Genomic DNA, 18,936 nt, shown 5'->3' with positions numbered 1-18,936 from the left:
GGCCGCCGCGCTGCCGGGTGAGCTAAGCTTCGAATGAAAATCATCGCGGTTTAGGGCTACATAATGCCGCAAGCTCTACCGCTCCGTCTGAGCTCGCAAAAGGGCAAATACCGCCGCCTATGCCTTCCAGTCGGTATTGCACTCTATTAGAAATGGTGTAGTTTCTTTTCTGGGCCGATCGGAGTCGTGCGGGCGGGGTTTAAATACTCCGGCAGGACTAGCGTTTACAACATTACATCTGCGATGCTTCCCCCCCTTCATATGCAATGCCGGGCAATGTGGGACGGACCTCCACAAGCAGTATTTGGAATGGCGATCAGATAATTGGATTATTTCTTTTGCATTACATCAGATACCAGGTAAGGACTCTATATATAAAATCTTGCGTTGATCTGATATTTCTTTCTACCCCGATCGAAGCCGTCTGTGTGTGTGTGTGTGTGTGCGTGTGCGTGGCTTTTCACTGTTGGCTGCGGTGGGGGGAAGGCCGTGCTACGAGGGCCATTTCATGTATGTACGAGGAAGGATAATAATGATAATCTAGCGTTGATTTCAGGAAGATTCGGTAATCAGGCGAAAAATGACAACGTGTTTAGTGTATTCCACTAAAGGGCTATTATCGCGTCTTTTCCTGGGATTACTAAGAATCACCAAAAATATACTCATATTCAAAACTAGGGATGCCCCGATCGATCGGCCACCGATCGTTATCGGCCGATAATCAGTATAAATATGTGATCTGTGAATTCCGATAATGAGTCATATTCGCCGATCGCGGAAACCGATCAAGCGGAGATCTCACTCGCTGTCTGTCTCAGACACACAGGACCTGCAAACTGCCGCTGCTCCCTTGCCCCGCCCGCACCCGTGTACAGTTTGTAAACACAGAGGACTGAGAGGCGGCTCCTCTGCTCGAGTCTATAGTGCATTCGACCTGAGCTAACGTTAGCTACCTAGCTATCGTTACCGTTTAAACAAAATTACCCAGTCAACTATTCACTTTTAGTAGGCATTGTCTAACGGTATTTAGCCGGCTAGCTACTGATAGCTCCTGATATCAACAAATGCTCCAGCAAGTGTAGTAGTCCATGTTGATACCTCCGTTAGCTTGCGTTAGCTTGCGTTAGCTGACGTTAGTTCACTGTTCAAAACGAAATGTCCCATTGAACTAAAAAGTTCTGTCTTAACGTCATCTAGCCGGTTAGCAGTAACTACAGATAGCTCTTGATATCAATGTCTTATAACATTGATTCAATGCGTATTCGAGCTGAGGGCTTGCTGAATGTGATATGACCAAAGCACAGTAACGTTACCAATAGGGTCCAGCTGCAGCACAGGAGAATCCTTTTTGGAGCTGGAGGCTACTAGAATACACACAGACAGTGGAGCTGTTTGCAGATAGCGAGCATTTTGACTTGTTGCGTGGTGGCGATGTCTCGCAGATAATACAAGTACAAGTCTAATTATATAATATATATATTTTATTAAAAAAAAATAAAAAAAAAAAAAAAAAAAATTTAATCAAAAACGATCGGTATCGGATCGGTATCGGCCGATATGGCTCACGACGATCGGTGATCGGTATCGGTGGCAAAAAACGTGATCGGGGCATCCCTATTCAAAAACGGTATAAAACGGAAATGTACCGGGCGGCCGGGTGGCGCAGTGGGCAAGGTGCTCGCCACCAACGCAGGATATACTGGTATCGAGCCCAGCTCTCGCATTGCTTCCGGCTTGGCCGGCCGTCGTACTAACACAATTGGCAGTGTTAGAGCCGGTGGGTGGGTCCTGGTCGTTGTAAACAGCGACTCCTACAGTTCCGTCGGGGCGCCTGCTCAGCGAGGAAAGGATCTAAGGGGGGTAGTGTGATCCTTCCACACGTTACACCCTCTCAGTGAGAGTCCGCGCTGCCAGGTGAAAAGAAGCGGTTGATTGGCTACACATGTGTCGGAAGAAAAGCATGCGATAGCCTCCACTCTCCCAGACCGACTGTGTAGGGCAGACCTGGGCATTGTACGGCCCGCGAAAGATTACATGATAATAAAAATATTTAAAATATTTATTATTTATATAAAAATAAAATATTTTTTTTTACTTTTTTCTTTTCATGTCAACGTTCACACGCACAATATACGCTTACCTAGGATTTGACTTGATTCAACAACAAAGCAGTCGGGGCAAGCCGAAAACAGTCGAAAGTGTGGTTATTTGAAGTTTGGATTTCTTTTTTCACGACTGAGGTAGGTAGATTACATTTTTAGAGACTAAAATACAGAAAAAAGGTATCGATTCACAGGTACCGGTACCGTATCGGTTAAAATGTGAACGGTACCCATCCCTACTGAACACACAACTGCAGGGCAAGGGCATTTTTGCTCATGAAATGCATAGCCATGTGAAAGCCTTCATGACAAAGTTGCAATTAATTTCAAGGCAACTAGGCAGCAACAATCTCAAACACATGAAAACCCTGAAAGAAGTCAAACCATCAGCTGATCACCGGCACAGGTACTCATCCATGTTGGGAGCACTGCATGATGAATTTTCAATGCGTTTTCAAGATTTCAAAAAGGTTGAGGATGAAATGCAGCTGGTTTCCTCTCCCTTTACCTGCAGTGTTGATAGTTGTTCAGCTTGAACTCATTGACCTGCAGTCTGATTCACTACTGAAAGAGCACTTTAAGTCAGCATCACTGCTAGAGTTCTACTCTGCTCTCAAGGAGGAAAACTTTCCAAACATGAGGAGACATGCTCAGAAGATGTTGGTTCTCATTGGATCCACCTATATGTGAACAGACATTCTCAGTCATGACGTTTACCAAGTCCAGGTACAGATCCTCTCTCACTGATGAACATTTGGCAGCTGTGCTTCGCATCTCCACCTCAGACATGCAACCTGACTTTGATGGACTTGTTAAAGCTCAACAGAGACTGGATTTATCACACTGAATGAAAAAAAAAGAGCTGAAGAACACTAAAATGTGGAAATATAACAAGTGAAATGGGACACTTGATATTTTTTTTCTTTTTTTTGCACAGTTCTGAAAACATTAAATGTTTAATATAGGCATGTAAAGTAAAAAAGGCTACTGGGACACTTTTCTTTACACAGTTCAGTGACATGTCTTGTTTATTTTGGCTATAAGATGATGTGATGTCTTTAGAAAGCTAAGAAAATCCTTGTTTCAATAGTATATGAAACTCAAAATAATAACTTTATTTGTATAGCACTTTTTCATACATGCCCTTTGTTATTAATGTTTCACATTTTGTTTATCATTTTGGAAATAAATTCTATTTGAATAAATTATATTTTTGAAAGCTAACCTCACCTTTTAATTGCCAAATAATAACATACACTCTTACCAGGGGTCAAAACAATGCCATTTACTGCTTTTTATATAGAAATAAAATTTATATTATGCATAATTGAGTTTGGAATTTTGGCCCGGCCCTCCAACATATTTTCAGTTGCTCATTCGGCCCCCAGGGAAAAATAATTGCCCACCCCTGGTGTAGGGGGTAGATGCGCAGCGACCAGGAAGGAAAACGGAGGAAAAAGGAGGGGGGGGAAAGATAAAAAAAAAAAAAAAATGTAAAACGGAAATGTACAGATGAAAAAACAATCTGTTTTGTACATGTTGACTGGAAGCAACTCACTGACAATCAACAGGTGTATTAGACCCATGGCTATAATATAAGATATATTTTAAGCACTAGCAAGTGAACAAAGCGCCCCATTGACTTACAGCTCTGGCGTTCTAGCGCCCTCTGGTGCCCCGACCTGTGGCGCAGAATGAGTTAACAATGTTCTTAAAAACAACAACCAAGGCCCAGGACAGTTTGTCTTAGATATGTCATATTTTCAGAATATGTCATCTTGTCCTTTTCTTTGTTGTCTTTTGTTTCATATCAATCTTGTGTCAGATACGACAAAACCCCTAAACCCATCTTTGTTTTCATTTGTCATTCCAAGTTTGTGTATTTAATGTAAGTATGACCAGAGCTCTTTCTCACTTTCTGGTCAGACGCTCGTGTTACACTTGTCTCCGATTGTAAACTGAGGATACTTTCTGTGGCCACAGAAAATAAACTACTATCTGAATTTCTACAGTTCACGGTCTTGGCTCAGTTAAAATATTCTACAACACTAGTCAGAATTTTCACCCACAAAATGATGTATAAATATGTCCCTCACCTCAACCATTCTCTTTACCTAAACCTACAAACGTCATTCACATCTAGACACCACTTTAACTCTGGTAATTATATGATTAAAGGTGCGTTCAGTCGCTCCTCGTCATCCATGCGATCAAGACGTATTACTGCATGTATATTTCAGATTAGGCAGATTAGGATTTGTAGTAGTTATTACATGCAAATGTTTATTTGGTTCTCTGGTTTGCTTTTCAGACCACACCCTTTTAGACAGGGTAACATATGTGCAAGTAGGGTCTGTTTGCTGTATTTCTTCTTAGATTAATGAAAAACAAGATAAAAAGTCATCCTGACCTTGTGTTTAGATTGACCGGTGGGACGAGGACTAACATTTAGGCATGCCCCGATCGATCGGCCACCAATCGTTATCGGCCGATAATCAGTATAAATATGCGATCGTGAATTCCGATGAGTCATATTCGCCGATCGCGGAAACCGATCAAGCGTAGATCTCACTCGCTGTCTGTCTCAGACACACAGGACCTGCAAACTGCTGCTGCTCCTCCTCCCTTGCCCCGCCCGTGTACAGTTTGTAAACACGGAGGACTGAGAGGAGGCTCTGCTCGAGTCTATAGTGCATACAACGTGAGCTAACGTTAGCTACCTAGCTATCGTTACTGTTTAAACAAAATTACCCAGTCAACTATTCACTTTTAGTAGGCAACGTAACGTTGTCTTAACGTTATATATCCGGCTAGCAGTAGCTACAGATAGCTCCTGATATCAATGTCTTATAACATTGATTCGATGCGTATTCGGGCTGAGGGCTTGCTCAATGTGATTTATACCAATACTAGGGTCCAGCTGCAGCGCCGGAGAATCCTGGCCGTAGCTGGAGGTTACTCAGTACACAGACAGTGGAGCTGTTTGCAGATAGCGAGCATTTTGACTTGTTGCGTGGTGGCGATGTCTCGCAGATAATACAAGTACAAGTCTAATTATATAATATATATATTTTATAAAAAAAAAATCAAAATGTATATAAAATAATTTTTAATTTAAATTCTTTAATAAAAAATGATCGGTATCGGATCGGTATCGGCCGATATGGCTCACGACGATCGGTGATCGGTATCTGTGGCAAAAAAACGTGATCGGGGCATCCCTACTAACATTCATAACAAGCTAAAGTCATCCTGACTCCTTGTGTTTAGATTGACAGGTGGGACGAGGACTAACATTCATAACAAGCTAAAGTCATCCTGACTCCTTGTGTTTAGATTGACAGGTGGGACGAGGACTAACATTCATAACAAGCTAGTCATCCTGACTCCTTGTGTTTAGATTGACAGGTGAGATGAGGACTAACGTTCATAACAAGCTAAAGTCATCCTGACTCCTTGTGTTTAGATTGACAGGTGAGATGAGGACTAATGTTCATAACAAGCTAAAGTCATCCTGACCTTGTGTTTAGATTGACAGGTGAGATGAGGACTAACGTTCATAACAAGCTAAAGTCATCCTGACCTTGTGTTTAGATTGACAGGTGAGATGAGGACGAACGTTCATAACAAGCTAAAGTCATCCTGACTCCTTGTGTTTAGATTGACAGGTGAGATGAGGGATAACCTTCACAACAAGCATCAAAGTTATATTTCCAATATTATCCTATATTTCAGGTACTGGTTGAAAAGGGGGGCATGTCTGTTAAGCAAGGGAACAGACCTCAGGATGTACTCACTCATAGGATTCATCAAAGTCTTGGGCCTGGAGTTCCCTCAGCAGCTCCTTGAGCTGCTCCTGGTTCTCGTTGGTCATGAAGATCTTCGGCATGGGCATGGCACTCATGGTGCTGCTGAGCGTCTCTGGCCTGGAGGGAGCCCTGGTCTCCATGGGCCTAGGGCGCACTCTGTCCCCCACCAGGGACCTGGGGAGACCCCTGCCACCTCCTCTGTCTCGACCCCTGCCGCCTCCTCTGTCTTGACCCCTGCCACCTCCTCTGTCTTGACCCCTGCCACCTCCTCTGTCTTGACCCCTGCCACCTCCTCTCCCACCCCTGTCTCGACCCCTTCCCCCACCTCCTCTTCCTCCACGACCGCGACCCCCACCCCCACCTCTGCCTGATGTAGACCTGTACAGAGAGAATGAGAGAGAGAGAGGGCAAGGAATCAAATGATCTGTCAATGGATCTCTAGGAGATCATCTCATTAATGAATATCAGACGCTACCTGCTGCTGGATCCAAAATCAAGGCTGAAATCATCACCATCATCCCAGTCACCCTTCTTGCTTCCTCCTCCTCCTCCTCCTCCTCCTCCTCCTCCTCCTCCTCCTCCTCCTCCTCCTCCTCCTCTTCCTCTTCCTCTTCCACTTGGCTTGTTAAATCTCCCTCCTCCTCTGTTGGGCTGTCCACCTCTTCTCCTTGCGCTCATTTCTCAAAGTGGACTGCAACAAATGGATGGCATTATCATAAAGAGAACAATTCAAATGGACAGCTACACAAGGACAGTATTGAAGATGACGACAACAGACCAAGATACTTACTTTCAACAATTTCCCATTTAAACCAGGAAATTACCTGTGAACACACAAATAAATACTAGCCTTACATCAGCTCTTGAGACATACAATAGTCCGAAACACGTGAATAACATGTAATTTCCTAAATAATGTTGAAAACTGGCATGCTCCATTTAGCTTCAGTACGTCACCACTCACCAGCTAACGTTAGCGTTGCTATCAGGAATGATAGTGAGCTGACATTAGGCTTATTATCAGGAGTGATACAGTGAGCTGACATTAGGCTTAGGGCTGGGCGATGATAATTATCGCGATATATTTTAATAATCGATATAGAAAAAATATATATCGAAAAAAGAAAATATCAATTTTTTTTTTTATATTATTTTTGTGACCTGCAACAGGGCAGTTTTAAAACCAGCGACAGTGGACAGACTTGTCTTTCTTGCCTGCAACTTAAAGTAATGGCTTTGCTTGTCCAAATGACAATACTGACCAAATTGAGATTTATTTTTCTCTTGTCCATTTATTTTGTTTGCTTTCTACCGTCTGTACACAGTAGGCAGAGCAAGACTCCAGTCACGAGTCACATGTGCGGTGGTTTGTCCACCAAAAAAGCGCCAAAAGATAGAAAAGAAACTAGCAGAGCCAGAACTGTTCCCCTGGTGCCACAGCCAGCAGCAGAGAAGCCTGTTTAGTTTCGCTTTCAAACCAGCTGCAGCCTGAGAACTGGAGTGTGAGGGGCTGTAACACTAAAGATGGCGGCAACGACAAAGAATTGCTGCAAAATAAACATACATCCGTTGTTTAAAAAAATATATATAATGATACATCTAACAATATCGATAATATCGAATATCGAGTGATATGATATTGTTATCGATATTGTTAGCGCGATATCATTTTTGGCCATATCGCCCAGCCCTAATTAGGCTTACTATCAGGAGTGATACAGTGAGCTGACATTAGGCTTACTATCAGGAGTGATACAGTGAGCTAGTGTTACTATCAGGAGTGATACAGTGAGCTGACATTAGGCTTACTATCAGGAGTGATACAGTGAGCTAGTGTTACTATCAGGAGTGATAGTGAGCTAGTGTTACTATCAGGACTCAGGAGTGATACAGTGAGCTAGCATTACTATCAGGAGTGATACAGTGAGCTAGTGTTACTATCAGGAGTGATACAGTGAGCTGACATTAGGCTTACTATCGGGAGTGATACAGTGAGCTAGTGTTACTATCAGGAGTGATACAGTGAGCTAGTGTTACTATCAGGACTCAGGAGTGATACAGTGAGCTAGCATTACTATCAGGAGTGATACAGTGAGCTAGTGTTACTATCAGGAGTGATACAGTGAGCTGACATTAGGCTTACTATCAGGAGTGAGTGATACAGTGAGCTAGCATTACTATCAGGACTCAGGAGTGATAGAGTGAGCTAGCATTACTATGAGGAGTGATAGTGAGCTAGCATTACTATCAGGAGTGATACAGTGAGCTAGCATTACTATCAGGAGTGATACAGAGAGCTGACATTAGGCTTACTATCAGGAGTGATACAGTGAGCTAGCATTACTATCAGGAGTGATACAGTGAGCTAGCTTTACTATCAGGAGTGATACAGTGAGCTAGCTTTACTATCAGGAGTGATACAGTGGGCTGACATTACTATCAGGAGTGGTACAGTGAGGTAGCTTTAATATCAGGAGTGATACAGTGAGATAGCATTACTATCAGGAGTGATACAGTGATCCAACATTACTATCAGGAGTGATACAGTGAGGTAGCTTTAATATCAGGAGTGATAGTGAGCTAGCATTACTATCAGGAGTGATACAGTGAGCTAGCTTTACTATCAGGAGTGATACAGTGAGCTAGCATTACTATCAGGAGTGATACAGTGAGCTAGCTTTACTATCAGGAGTGATACAGTGAGCTAGCTTTACTATCAGGAGTGATACAGTGAGCTAGCTTTACCATCAGGAGTGATACAGAGTGAGCTAGCATTACTATCAGGAGTGATACAGGGAGCTAGCATTACTATCAGGAGTGATACAGTGAGCTAGCATTACTATCAGGAGTGATACAGTGAGCTAGCATTACTATCAGGAGTGATACAGTGAGCTAGCATTACTATCAGGAGTGATGCAGTGAGCTGACATTACTATATCAGGAGTGATACAGTGAGGTAGCTTTAATATCAGGAGTGATACAGTGAGCTAGCATTACTATCAGGAGTGATACAGTGAGCCAACATTACTATCAGGAGTGATACAGTGAGGTAGCTTTAATATCAGGAGTGATACAGTGAGCTAGCATTACTATCAGGAGTGATACAGTGAGCTAGCTTTACTATCAGGAGTGATACAGTGAGCTAGCATTTCTATCAGGAGTGATACAGTGAGCTAGCATTATCAGGAGTGATACAGTGAGCTAGCATTACTATCAGGAGTGATACAGTGAGCTAGATTTACTATCAGGAGTGATACAGTGAGCTAGCTTTACTATCAGGAGTGATACAGTGCGCTAGCTTTACCATCAGGAGTGATACAGAGTGAGATAGCATTAATATCAGGAGTGATACAGGGAGCTAGCATTACTATCAGGAGTGATACAGTGAGCTATCATTACTATCAGGAGTGATACAGTGAGCTAGCATTACTATCAGGAGTGATACAGTGAGCTAGCATTACTATCAGGAGTGATACAGTGAGCTGACATTACTATCAGGAGTGATACAGTGAGGTAGCTTTAATATCAGGAGTGATACAGTGAGCTAGCATTACTATCAGGAGTGATACAGTGAGCTAGCATTACTATCAGGAGTGATACAGTGAGCTAGTGTTACTATCAGGAGTGATACAGTGAGCTAGCTTTACTATCAGGAGTGATACAGTGAGCTAGCATTACTATCAGGAGTGATACAGTGAGCTAGTGTTACTATCAGGAGTGATACAGTGAGCTGACATTAGGCTTACTATCGGGAGTGATACAGTGAGCTAGTGTTACTATCAGGAGTGATACAGTGAGCTAGTGTTACTATCAGGACTCAGGAGTGATACAGTGAGCTAGCATTACTATCAGGAGTGATACAGTGAGCTAGTGTTACTATCAGGAGTGATACAGTGAGCTGACATTAGGCTTACTATCAGGAGTGAGTGATACAGTGAGCTAGCATTACTATCAGGACTCAGGAGTGATACAGTGAGCTAGCATTACTATGAGGAGTGATAGTGAGCTAGCATTACTATCAGGAGTGATACAGTGAGCTAGCATTACTATCAGGAGTGATACAGAGAGCTGACATTAGGCTTACTATCAGGAGTGATACAGTGAGCTAGCATTACTATCAGGAGTGATACAGTGAGCTAGCTTTACTATCAGGAGTGATACAGTGAGCTAGCTTTACTATCAGGAGTGATACAGTGGGCTGACATTACTATCAGGAGTGGTACAGTGAGGTAGCTTTAATATCAGGAGTGATACAGTGAGATAGCATTACTATCAGGAGTGATACAGTGATCCAACATTACTATCAGGAGTGATACAGTGAGGTAGCTTTAATATCAGGAGTGATACAGTGAGCTAGCATTACTATCAGGAGTGATACAGTGAGCTAGCTTTACTATCAGGAGTGATACAGTGAGCTAGCATTACTATCAGGAGTGATACAGTGAGCTAGCTTTACTATCAGGAGTGATAAAGTGAGCTAGCTTTACTATCAGGAGTGATACAGTGAGCTAGCTTTACCATCAGGAGTGATACAGAGTGAGCTAGCATTACTATCAGGAGTGATACAGGGAGCTAGCATTACTATCAGGAGTGATACAGTGAGCTAGCATTACTATCAGGAGTGATAGTGAGCTAGCATTACTATCAGGAGTGATACAGTGAGCTAGCATTACTATCAGGAGTGATGCAGTGAGCTGACATTACTATCAGGAGTGATACAGTGAGGTAGCTTTAATATCAGGAGTGATACAGTGAGCTAGCATTACTATCAGGAGTGATACAGTGAGCCAACATTACTATCAGGAGTGATACAGTGAGGTAGCTTTAATATCAGGAGTGATACAGTGAGCTAGCATTACTATCAGGAGTGATACAGTGAGCTAGCTTTACTATCAGGAGTGATACAGTGAGCTAGCATTACTATCAGGAGTGATACAGTGAGCTAGCATTACTATCAGGAGTGATACAGTGAGCTAGCATTACTATCAGGAGTGATACAGTGAGCTAGCTTTACTATCAGGAGTGATACAGTGAGCTAGCTTTACTATCAGGAGTGATACAGTGCGCTAGCTTTACCATCAGGAGTGATACAGAGTGAGATAGCATTAATATCAGGAGTGATACAGGGAGCTAGCATTACTATCAGGAGTGATACAGTGAGCTATCATTACTATCAGGAGTGATACAGTGAGCTAGCATTACTATCAGGAGTGATACAGTGAGCTAGCATTACTATCAGGAGTGATACAGTGAGCTGACATTACTATCAGGAGTGATACAGTGAGCTAGCTTTACTATCAGGAGTGATACAGTGCGCTAGCTTTACCATCAGGAGTGATACAGAGTGAGATAGCATTAATATCAGGAGTGATACAGGGAGCTAGCATTACTATCAGGAGTGATACAGTGAGCTATCATTACTATCAGGAGTGATACAGTGAGCTAGCATTACTATCAGGAGTGATACAGTGAGCTAGCATTACTATCAGGAGTGATACAGTGAGCTGACATTACTATCAGGAGTGATACAGTGAGGTAGCTTTAATATCAGGAGTGATACAGTGAGCTAGCATTACTATCAGGAGTGATACAGTGAGCTAGCATTACTATCAGGAGTGATACAGTGAGCTAGTGTTACTATCAGGAGTGATACAGTGATCTAGCTTTACTATCAGGAGTGATACAGTGAGCTAGCACTACTATCAGGAGTGATACAGTGAGCTAACTTTACTATCAGGAGTGATACAGAGTGAGCTAGCTTTACTATCAGGAGTGATACAGTGAGCTAGCATTACTATTAGGAGTGATACAGTGAGCTAGCTTTACTATCGGGAGTGATACAGAGTGAGCTAGCTTTACTATGAATGAATGAATGTTGGTGGTGGTCGGAGGGGCCATAGGCGATGATTATTCGCCACGCTTCCGTGAGTCTGCCTCAGGGCAGCTCTGGCTGCAATTGTAGCTTACCACCACCGGTATGACTGTGTATGAACGAATAATGGACTCTGTGAAGCGCTCTGGGTCAGTGAAGAGCGCTATATAAATCCAAGTCATTATTATTATTATTACTATCAGGAGTGATACAGAGTGAGCTAGCATTACTATCAGGAGTGATACAATGAGCTAGCTTTACTATCAGGAGTGATACAGTGAGCTAGCATTACTATCAGGAGTGTTACAGAGTGAGCTAGCTTTACTATCAGGAGTGATACAGTGAGCTAGCTTTACTATCAGGAGTGATACAGTGAGCTAGCTTTACTATCAGGAGTGATACAGTGAGCTAGTATTACTATCAGGAGTGATACAGAGTGAGCTAGCTTTACTATCAGGAGTGATACAGTGAGCTAGCTTTACTATCAGGAGTGATACAGTGAGCTAGCTTTACTATCAGGAGTGATACAGTGAGCTGACATTAGGCTTACTATCAGGAGTGAGTGATACAGTGAGCTAGCATTACTATGAGGACTCAGGAGTGATACAGTGAGCTAGCATTACTATCAGGAGTGATACAGAGAGCTGACATTAGGCTTACTATCAGGAGTGATACAGTGAGCTAGCATTACTATCAGGAGTGATACAGTGAGCTAGCTTTACTATCAGGAGTGATACAGTGAGCTAGCTTTACTATCAGGAGTGATACAGAACTTCTCTGCTCACATCGCAGCGACGACCAGAACCTGCCGATTCCTCCTGAGCAACGTCAGAAGGATACGCCCCTTCCTGACAAAAGAAGCCACCCAACTCCTCGTCCAATCAACAGTCATCTCCCGCCTCGACTACTGCAATGCACTGCTCGCTGGCCTCCCGGCCACTGCCACTAAGCCTCTTCAACTCATTCAGAACGCAGCGGCCCGCCTGATCTCAAACCTACCGAAGTCGGCCCATGTCACCCCACTTCTTAGGGACCTGCACTGGCTCCCCATTGCTGCACGAATCCGCTTCAAGGCCCTCGACCTAGCATACCGTGCGGCAAAGGGAACCGCTCCCGCCTACCTCCGGTCAATGGTCTCTAACTACACACCCTCAAGACCCCTACGCTCTGCATCTTCTGGCCGCCTCAGACCTACTCCTATCCAAGCTCCGGGAGGGTCATCAAAGAGAAGTCGCCTATTCTCAGTCCTTGCCCCACAATGGTGGAATGAACTACCCACCCCAGTTAGGACAGCCGAATCACGTCCAATCTTTCGCCGTCGACTAAAGACGCACTTCTTCAACCATTATCTGAATTAAATTAAAAAAAAAAAAAAAAAAAAAATCTAACCCTAACTAACCGTACTGTCATGCACTTGTCCTAATAAACTAACCTACACTGTAGCACTCAACACTTTGATGAACATTGTTGCTCAGCTGATAGAGTTGTGCCCTTCCTGATGGCTTGTCGTACAGAACTTGTAAGTCGCTTTGGATAAAAGCGTCAGCTAAATGACTAAATGTAAATGTAAATGTAAATACAGTGGGCTGACATTACTATCAGGAGTGATACAGTGAGGTAGCTTTAATATCAGGAGTGATACAGTGAGATAGCATTACTATCAGGAGTGATACAGTGATCCAACATTACTATCAGGAGTGATACAGTGAGGTAGCTTTAATATCAGGAGTGATACAGTGAGCTAGCATTACTATCAGGAGTGATAGTGAGCTAGCTTTACTATCAGGAGTGATACAGTGAGCTAGCATTACTATCAGGAGTGATACAGTGAGCTAGCTTTACTATCAGGAGTGATACAGTGAGCTAGCTTTACTATCAGGAGTGATACAGTGAGCTAGCTTTACCATCAGGAGTGATACAGAGTGAGCTAGCATTACTATCAGGAGTGATACAGGGAGCTAGCATTACTATCAGGAGTGATACAGTGAGCTAGCATTACTATCAGGAGTGATACAGTGAGCTAGCATTACTATCAGGAGTGATACAGTGAGCTAGCATTACTATCAGGAGTGATGCAGTGAGCTGACATTACTATCAGGAGTGATACAGTGAGGTAGCTTTTTAATATCAGGAGTGATACAGTGAGCTAGCATTACTATCAGGAGTGATACAGTGAGCCAACATTACTATTAGGAGTGATACAGTGAGGTAGCTTTACTATCGGGAGTGATACAGTGAGCTAGCATTACTATCAGGAGTGATACAGTGAGCTAGCATTACTATCAGGAGTGATACAGTGAGCTAGCATTACTATCAGGAGTGATACAGTGAGCTAGCTTACTATCAGGAGTGATACAGTGAGCTAGCTTTACTATCAGGAGTGATACAGTGAGCTAGCTTTACCATCAGGAGTGATACAGAGTGAGCTAGCATTACTATCAGGAGTGATACAGGGAGCTAGCATTACTAGGAGTGATACAGTGAGCTAGCATTACTATCAGGAGTGATACAGTGAGCTAGCATTACTATCAGGAGTGATACAGTGAGCTAGCATTACTATCAGGAGTGATACAGTGAGCTGACATTACTATCAGGAGTGATACAGTGAGGTAGCTTTAATATCAGGAGTGATACAGTGAGCTAGCATTACTATCAGGAGTGATACAGTGAGCTAGCATTACTATCAGGAGTGATACAGTGAGCTAGTGTTACTATCAGGAGTGATACAGTGAGCTAGCTTTACTATCAGGAGTGATACAGTGAGCTAGCATTACTATCAGGAGTGATACAGTGAGCTAACTTTACTATCAGGAGTGATACAGAGTGAGCTAGCTTTACTATCAGGAGTGATACAGTGAGCTAGCATTACTATTAGGAGTGATACAGTGAGCTAGCTTTACTATCGGGAGTGATACAGAGTGAGCTAGCTTTACTATGAATGAATGAATGTTGTTGGTGGTCGGAGGGGCCATAGGCGATGATTATTCGCCACGCTTCCGTGAGTCTGCCTCAGGGCAGCTCTGGCTGCAATTGTAGCTTACCACCACTGGTATGACTGTGTATGAACGAATAATGGACTCTGTGAAGCGCTCTGGGTCAGTGAAGAGCGCTATATAAATCCAAGTCATTATTATTATTATTACTATCAGGAGTGATACAGAGTGAGCTAGCATTACTATCAGGAGTGATACAATGAGCTAGCTTTACTATCAGGAGTGATACAGTGAGCTAGCATTACTATCAGGAGTGTTACAGAGTGAGCTAGCTTTACTATCAGGAGTGATACAGTGAGCTAGCTTTACTATCAGGAGTGATACAGTGAGCTAGCTTTACTATCAGGAGTGATACAGTGAGCTAGCATTACTATCAGGAGTGATACAGAGTGAGCTAGCTTTACTATCAGGAGTGATACAGTGAGCTAGCTTTACTATCAGGAGTGATACAGTGAGCTAGCTTTACTATCAGGAGTGATACAGAGTGAGCTAGCTTTACTATCAGGAGTGATACAGTGAGCTAGCTTTACTATCAGGAGTGATACAGTGAGCTAGCATTACTATCAGGAGTGATACAGAGTGAGCTAGCTTTACTATCAGGAGTGATACAGTGAGCTAGCTTTACTATCAGGAGTGATACAGTGAGCTAGCATTACTATCAGGAGTGATACAGAGTGAGCTAGCTTTACTATCAGGAGTGATACAGTGAGCTAGCTTTACTATCAGGAGTGATACAGTGAGCTAGCTTTACTATCAGGAGTGATACAGTGAGCTAGCTTTACCATCAGGAGTGATACAGTGAGCTAGCTTTACTATCAGGAGTGATACAGTGAGCTAGCTTTACTAACAGGAGTGATACAGTGAGCTAGCTTTACTATCAGGAGTGACACAGTGAGCTAGCTTTACTATCAGGGGTGATACAGTGAGCTAGCTTTACTATCAGGAGTGATACAGTGAGCTAGCATTACTATCAGGAGTGATACAGTGAGCTAGCTTTACTATCAGGAGTGATAGTGAGCTAGCATTACTATCAGGAGTGATACAGTGAGCTAGCTTTACTATCAGGAGTGATACATTGAGCTAGTGTTACTATCAGGAGTGATACAGTGAGCTAGCTTTACTATCAGGAGTGATACATTGAGCTAGTGTTACTATCAGGAGTGATACAGTGAGCTAGCTTTACTATCAGGAGTGATACAGTGTGAGCTAGCTTTACTATCAGGAGTGATACAGAGTGAGCTAGCTTTACTATCAGGAGTGATACAGTGAGCTAGCTTCACTATCAGGAGTGATACAGTGAGCTAGCATTACTATCAGGAGTGATACAGTGAGCTAGCTTTACTATCAGGAGTGATACAGTGAGCTAGCTTTACTATCAGGAGTGATACAGTGAGCTAGCATTACTATCAGAAGTGATACAGTGAGCTAGCATTACTATCAGGAGTGATACAGTGAGCTAGCATTACTATCAGTATCAGGAGTGATACAGTGAGCTAGCTTTACTATCAGGAGTGATACAGTGAGCTAGCATTACTATCAGGAGTGATACAGTGAGCTAGCTTTACTATCAGGAGTGATAGTGAGATAGCTTTAGCTAACGTTTTGGCCCAGTTGCAAAGCCGTTTAAACAGAATTTTCACCCACAAAAATGATGTATAAATCTGTCCCTTACCTCAACCATTCCCTTTACCTAAAAAAAAGAAACCTACAAACGTCATTCACATCTAGACGACGCCACTTTAAATCAGATAGTTATATGAATCTCGTCGCGTCCAACACACCGGTCTCTGCTCGTCAACTTGAAGGTCCGGGTCAGCGAGGATCACTTCCGGGTCAGCGGTTCTGTTTCCTGGTCAGCGCGCTTCTGTTTCTGGCGGAGAACACAAGCTCCGTCAAGGCGACAACACACAGCGCAAGGACCACTTCCGGTTCGGCGGTTTTACCTTCAAAGTAAAAGCGCGAGACGTTTTTTTCCCCCTTCTGTGACCCAGTGAAATGCATGAGTGGATGATCCAGGATGAATGAATGAATGAAAACTTTATTTAACAGATTATAGAATGGGCACAATACACAGTACAGCTCAATACACACAATTGTTAAGGGGATGCAGACCAGAGAAAGACGTTTGTCTTGTTTACATCAGGGTCCCCCATTTTCAATTCATAGTGACATTTATGACATACACAACATACATGACATCATGTCATTTATGGCATAGGGACATACATGACATACAGGTATATAGTACTGTTACATTTGTGACATAATACGATATGGAAATATACAGTACTGTTACCCATAGATCCTGACAGATCCTAGACTAGGAATCCTTGAATGAAAATCTGGCTATGGGGCGACAATAATGTTGTCAAGAGGCATGGTTTCTATCTTTAGCCTTTGGCTTGGTTTATTCATTCACATGGTAGGATAGCAGTTCTAGAGTTATCCTCTCACTGTGAGGCTGGTGGGGAAAGAGGTAGAGTAGGAGGAGACATCTCTATTTATACTCGCCACCTGGTGGTGTCTTGAGTGGCTCCGCCTAGAGCGCCCTCTAGTGGAAACAGTTATATATGCAGTTAGACAGTTACTAACAATCCTACATAGGACCTCTGACTTCAACACTCCCACTTAGGGTTGTATTAGCATACTGGATAACTTATCCGAAAAACATTTTACAAAGGAAATAATATAATCCAAAACATCAATAGAGTATGGCAGTCAATATTTACACATTAAACATGACCTTTGCAAATCTCTTCAATTTCAATTTGGAACAGGTTTCCTCATAGTGTCTGCTACCCTGTCATCCGTTTGGACAATAAATCAGTGTCATTATTTCTTCTCTGATGACAGATCTGATGAGATGATATTTTCTATATCGACATGTTTACATCTATGTCGGCACACTGGGTTCGTAGCAATCACAATGTTTCCCTGGTTGCCCTCATAAACAACAGTCTTCATATATACATAGTGTCCATCATTTTTAAATGATGTTGACAAAACGCCCCTGTTGAATGCCGACGGGATGTCTCTTATCTATCTCAGGTCACCTACTCGAGATAGAACCCTGTGGCCGCCCGATATCCCCCAGCGAGGTGCTAAATTTGCTAAGTTCTCGGGTCAATTACTATTTCCTAATCACGCTTACTTCATAGTCACTAGTTAGTTATATCCAGTTGATATGAAATATAAGCATAGAAGAGTTGTTAACCTCTTCTTTGTTTGTAATAAACCGAATGTATGTCTGGGAGAACTCTTTTGCATATAACAATAGTAATTATATTATCACCATCACCGTCACCGCCACTATCCTAATTTGTTAGAAAAAGGCCTGTAATGCTAATCATTTGAAAGCCTGATGATATTACTTTGCCTACAACAATAGTAATTATATTATCACCATCACCGTCACTGCCACTATCCTCATTTTTTAGGAAAGGCCTGTAATGCTAATCATTTGAAAGCCTGATGATATTACTACTCTTTTAATAAGTTTTACTACTGCCAATAGTGTAATATTAGCGCAATAACACTTAATAATCATTTGCAAGCCCCAGTACCTCTTATCAATTCGACAGGTCCATCAATCCGTGGTACCGATCGTCCGGCCCTTCCTTTATATAACTTTAGCTGAAAAGCAGTAACCAGCAATTGATTCAATCTACATGGCTTCCAGAATATAGCTATACCGATTTACCTCAGATAAAAGCAGGGCGAGGCCAGCGTCGTGGCACATTGTGATAGAAAGCAGTCCACGAATTCAATAAGTATTTAAACAAAGTTGCTTTAATTAGAAAAAGTAAGTTACAAAGAGACTGCATTGGAAATGTCCAATTCAGTAAAAATAAGTATAAAACAAAACATCTCTCTCTTAGCATAGCATAGCAAAAAAACTCTCTTTGTCGCTATCATTTAAAAGATTTAGAGCATCTAAAAAAACAGAGTCTTGTCATAGGGACTCCACTCTGAAAAATTGCCAGGCCATGCCCCAATACACCGCTCGACATTGCCTGGCTCTATAAGAATGGTGTCTGAAGTCTAAGAATCTGAAAAATCTGACTCGACGAGACTGGAGCAGTCACTTATATACCGGTCCGGCATCATATTAAGACCTCTTACTTATTGGTCTAAATACAGTGATGTCATTTCTACCATCC

At 42.6% G+C, this 18,936-nt stretch overlaps 1 protein-coding gene across 1 annotated transcript in view; it reads right to left on the bottom strand.

Annotated features, from left to right (window-relative positions):
- Positions 1 to 6,168, bottom strand: part of dhx57 (DEAH (Asp-Glu-Ala-Asp/His) box polypeptide 57) — a 110,525-nt gene extending 104,357 nt beyond the window's left edge. The window contains exon 1 of the mRNA XM_084324430.1: positions 5,900 to 6,168. Coding sequence (XP_084180556.1) covers positions 5,900 to 6,051 — 152 coding nt within the window. The 5' untranslated portion in view covers positions 6,052 to 6,168. The remainder of the gene's footprint in view (positions 1 to 5,899) is intronic.
- Between the last annotated feature and the right edge of the window lie 12,768 nt (positions 6,169 to 18,936).

This window comes from Notolepis coatsorum, assembly GCF_963971535.1.
Source record: "Notolepis coatsorum genome assembly, chromosome: 1".
NCBI classification, from domain to species: Eukaryota; Metazoa; Chordata; class Actinopteri; order Aulopiformes; family Paralepididae; genus Notolepis; species Notolepis coatsorum.
Note: the sequence above shows the minus strand (reverse complement) of the source record. Positions and strands in the feature narration are given on the sequence as shown.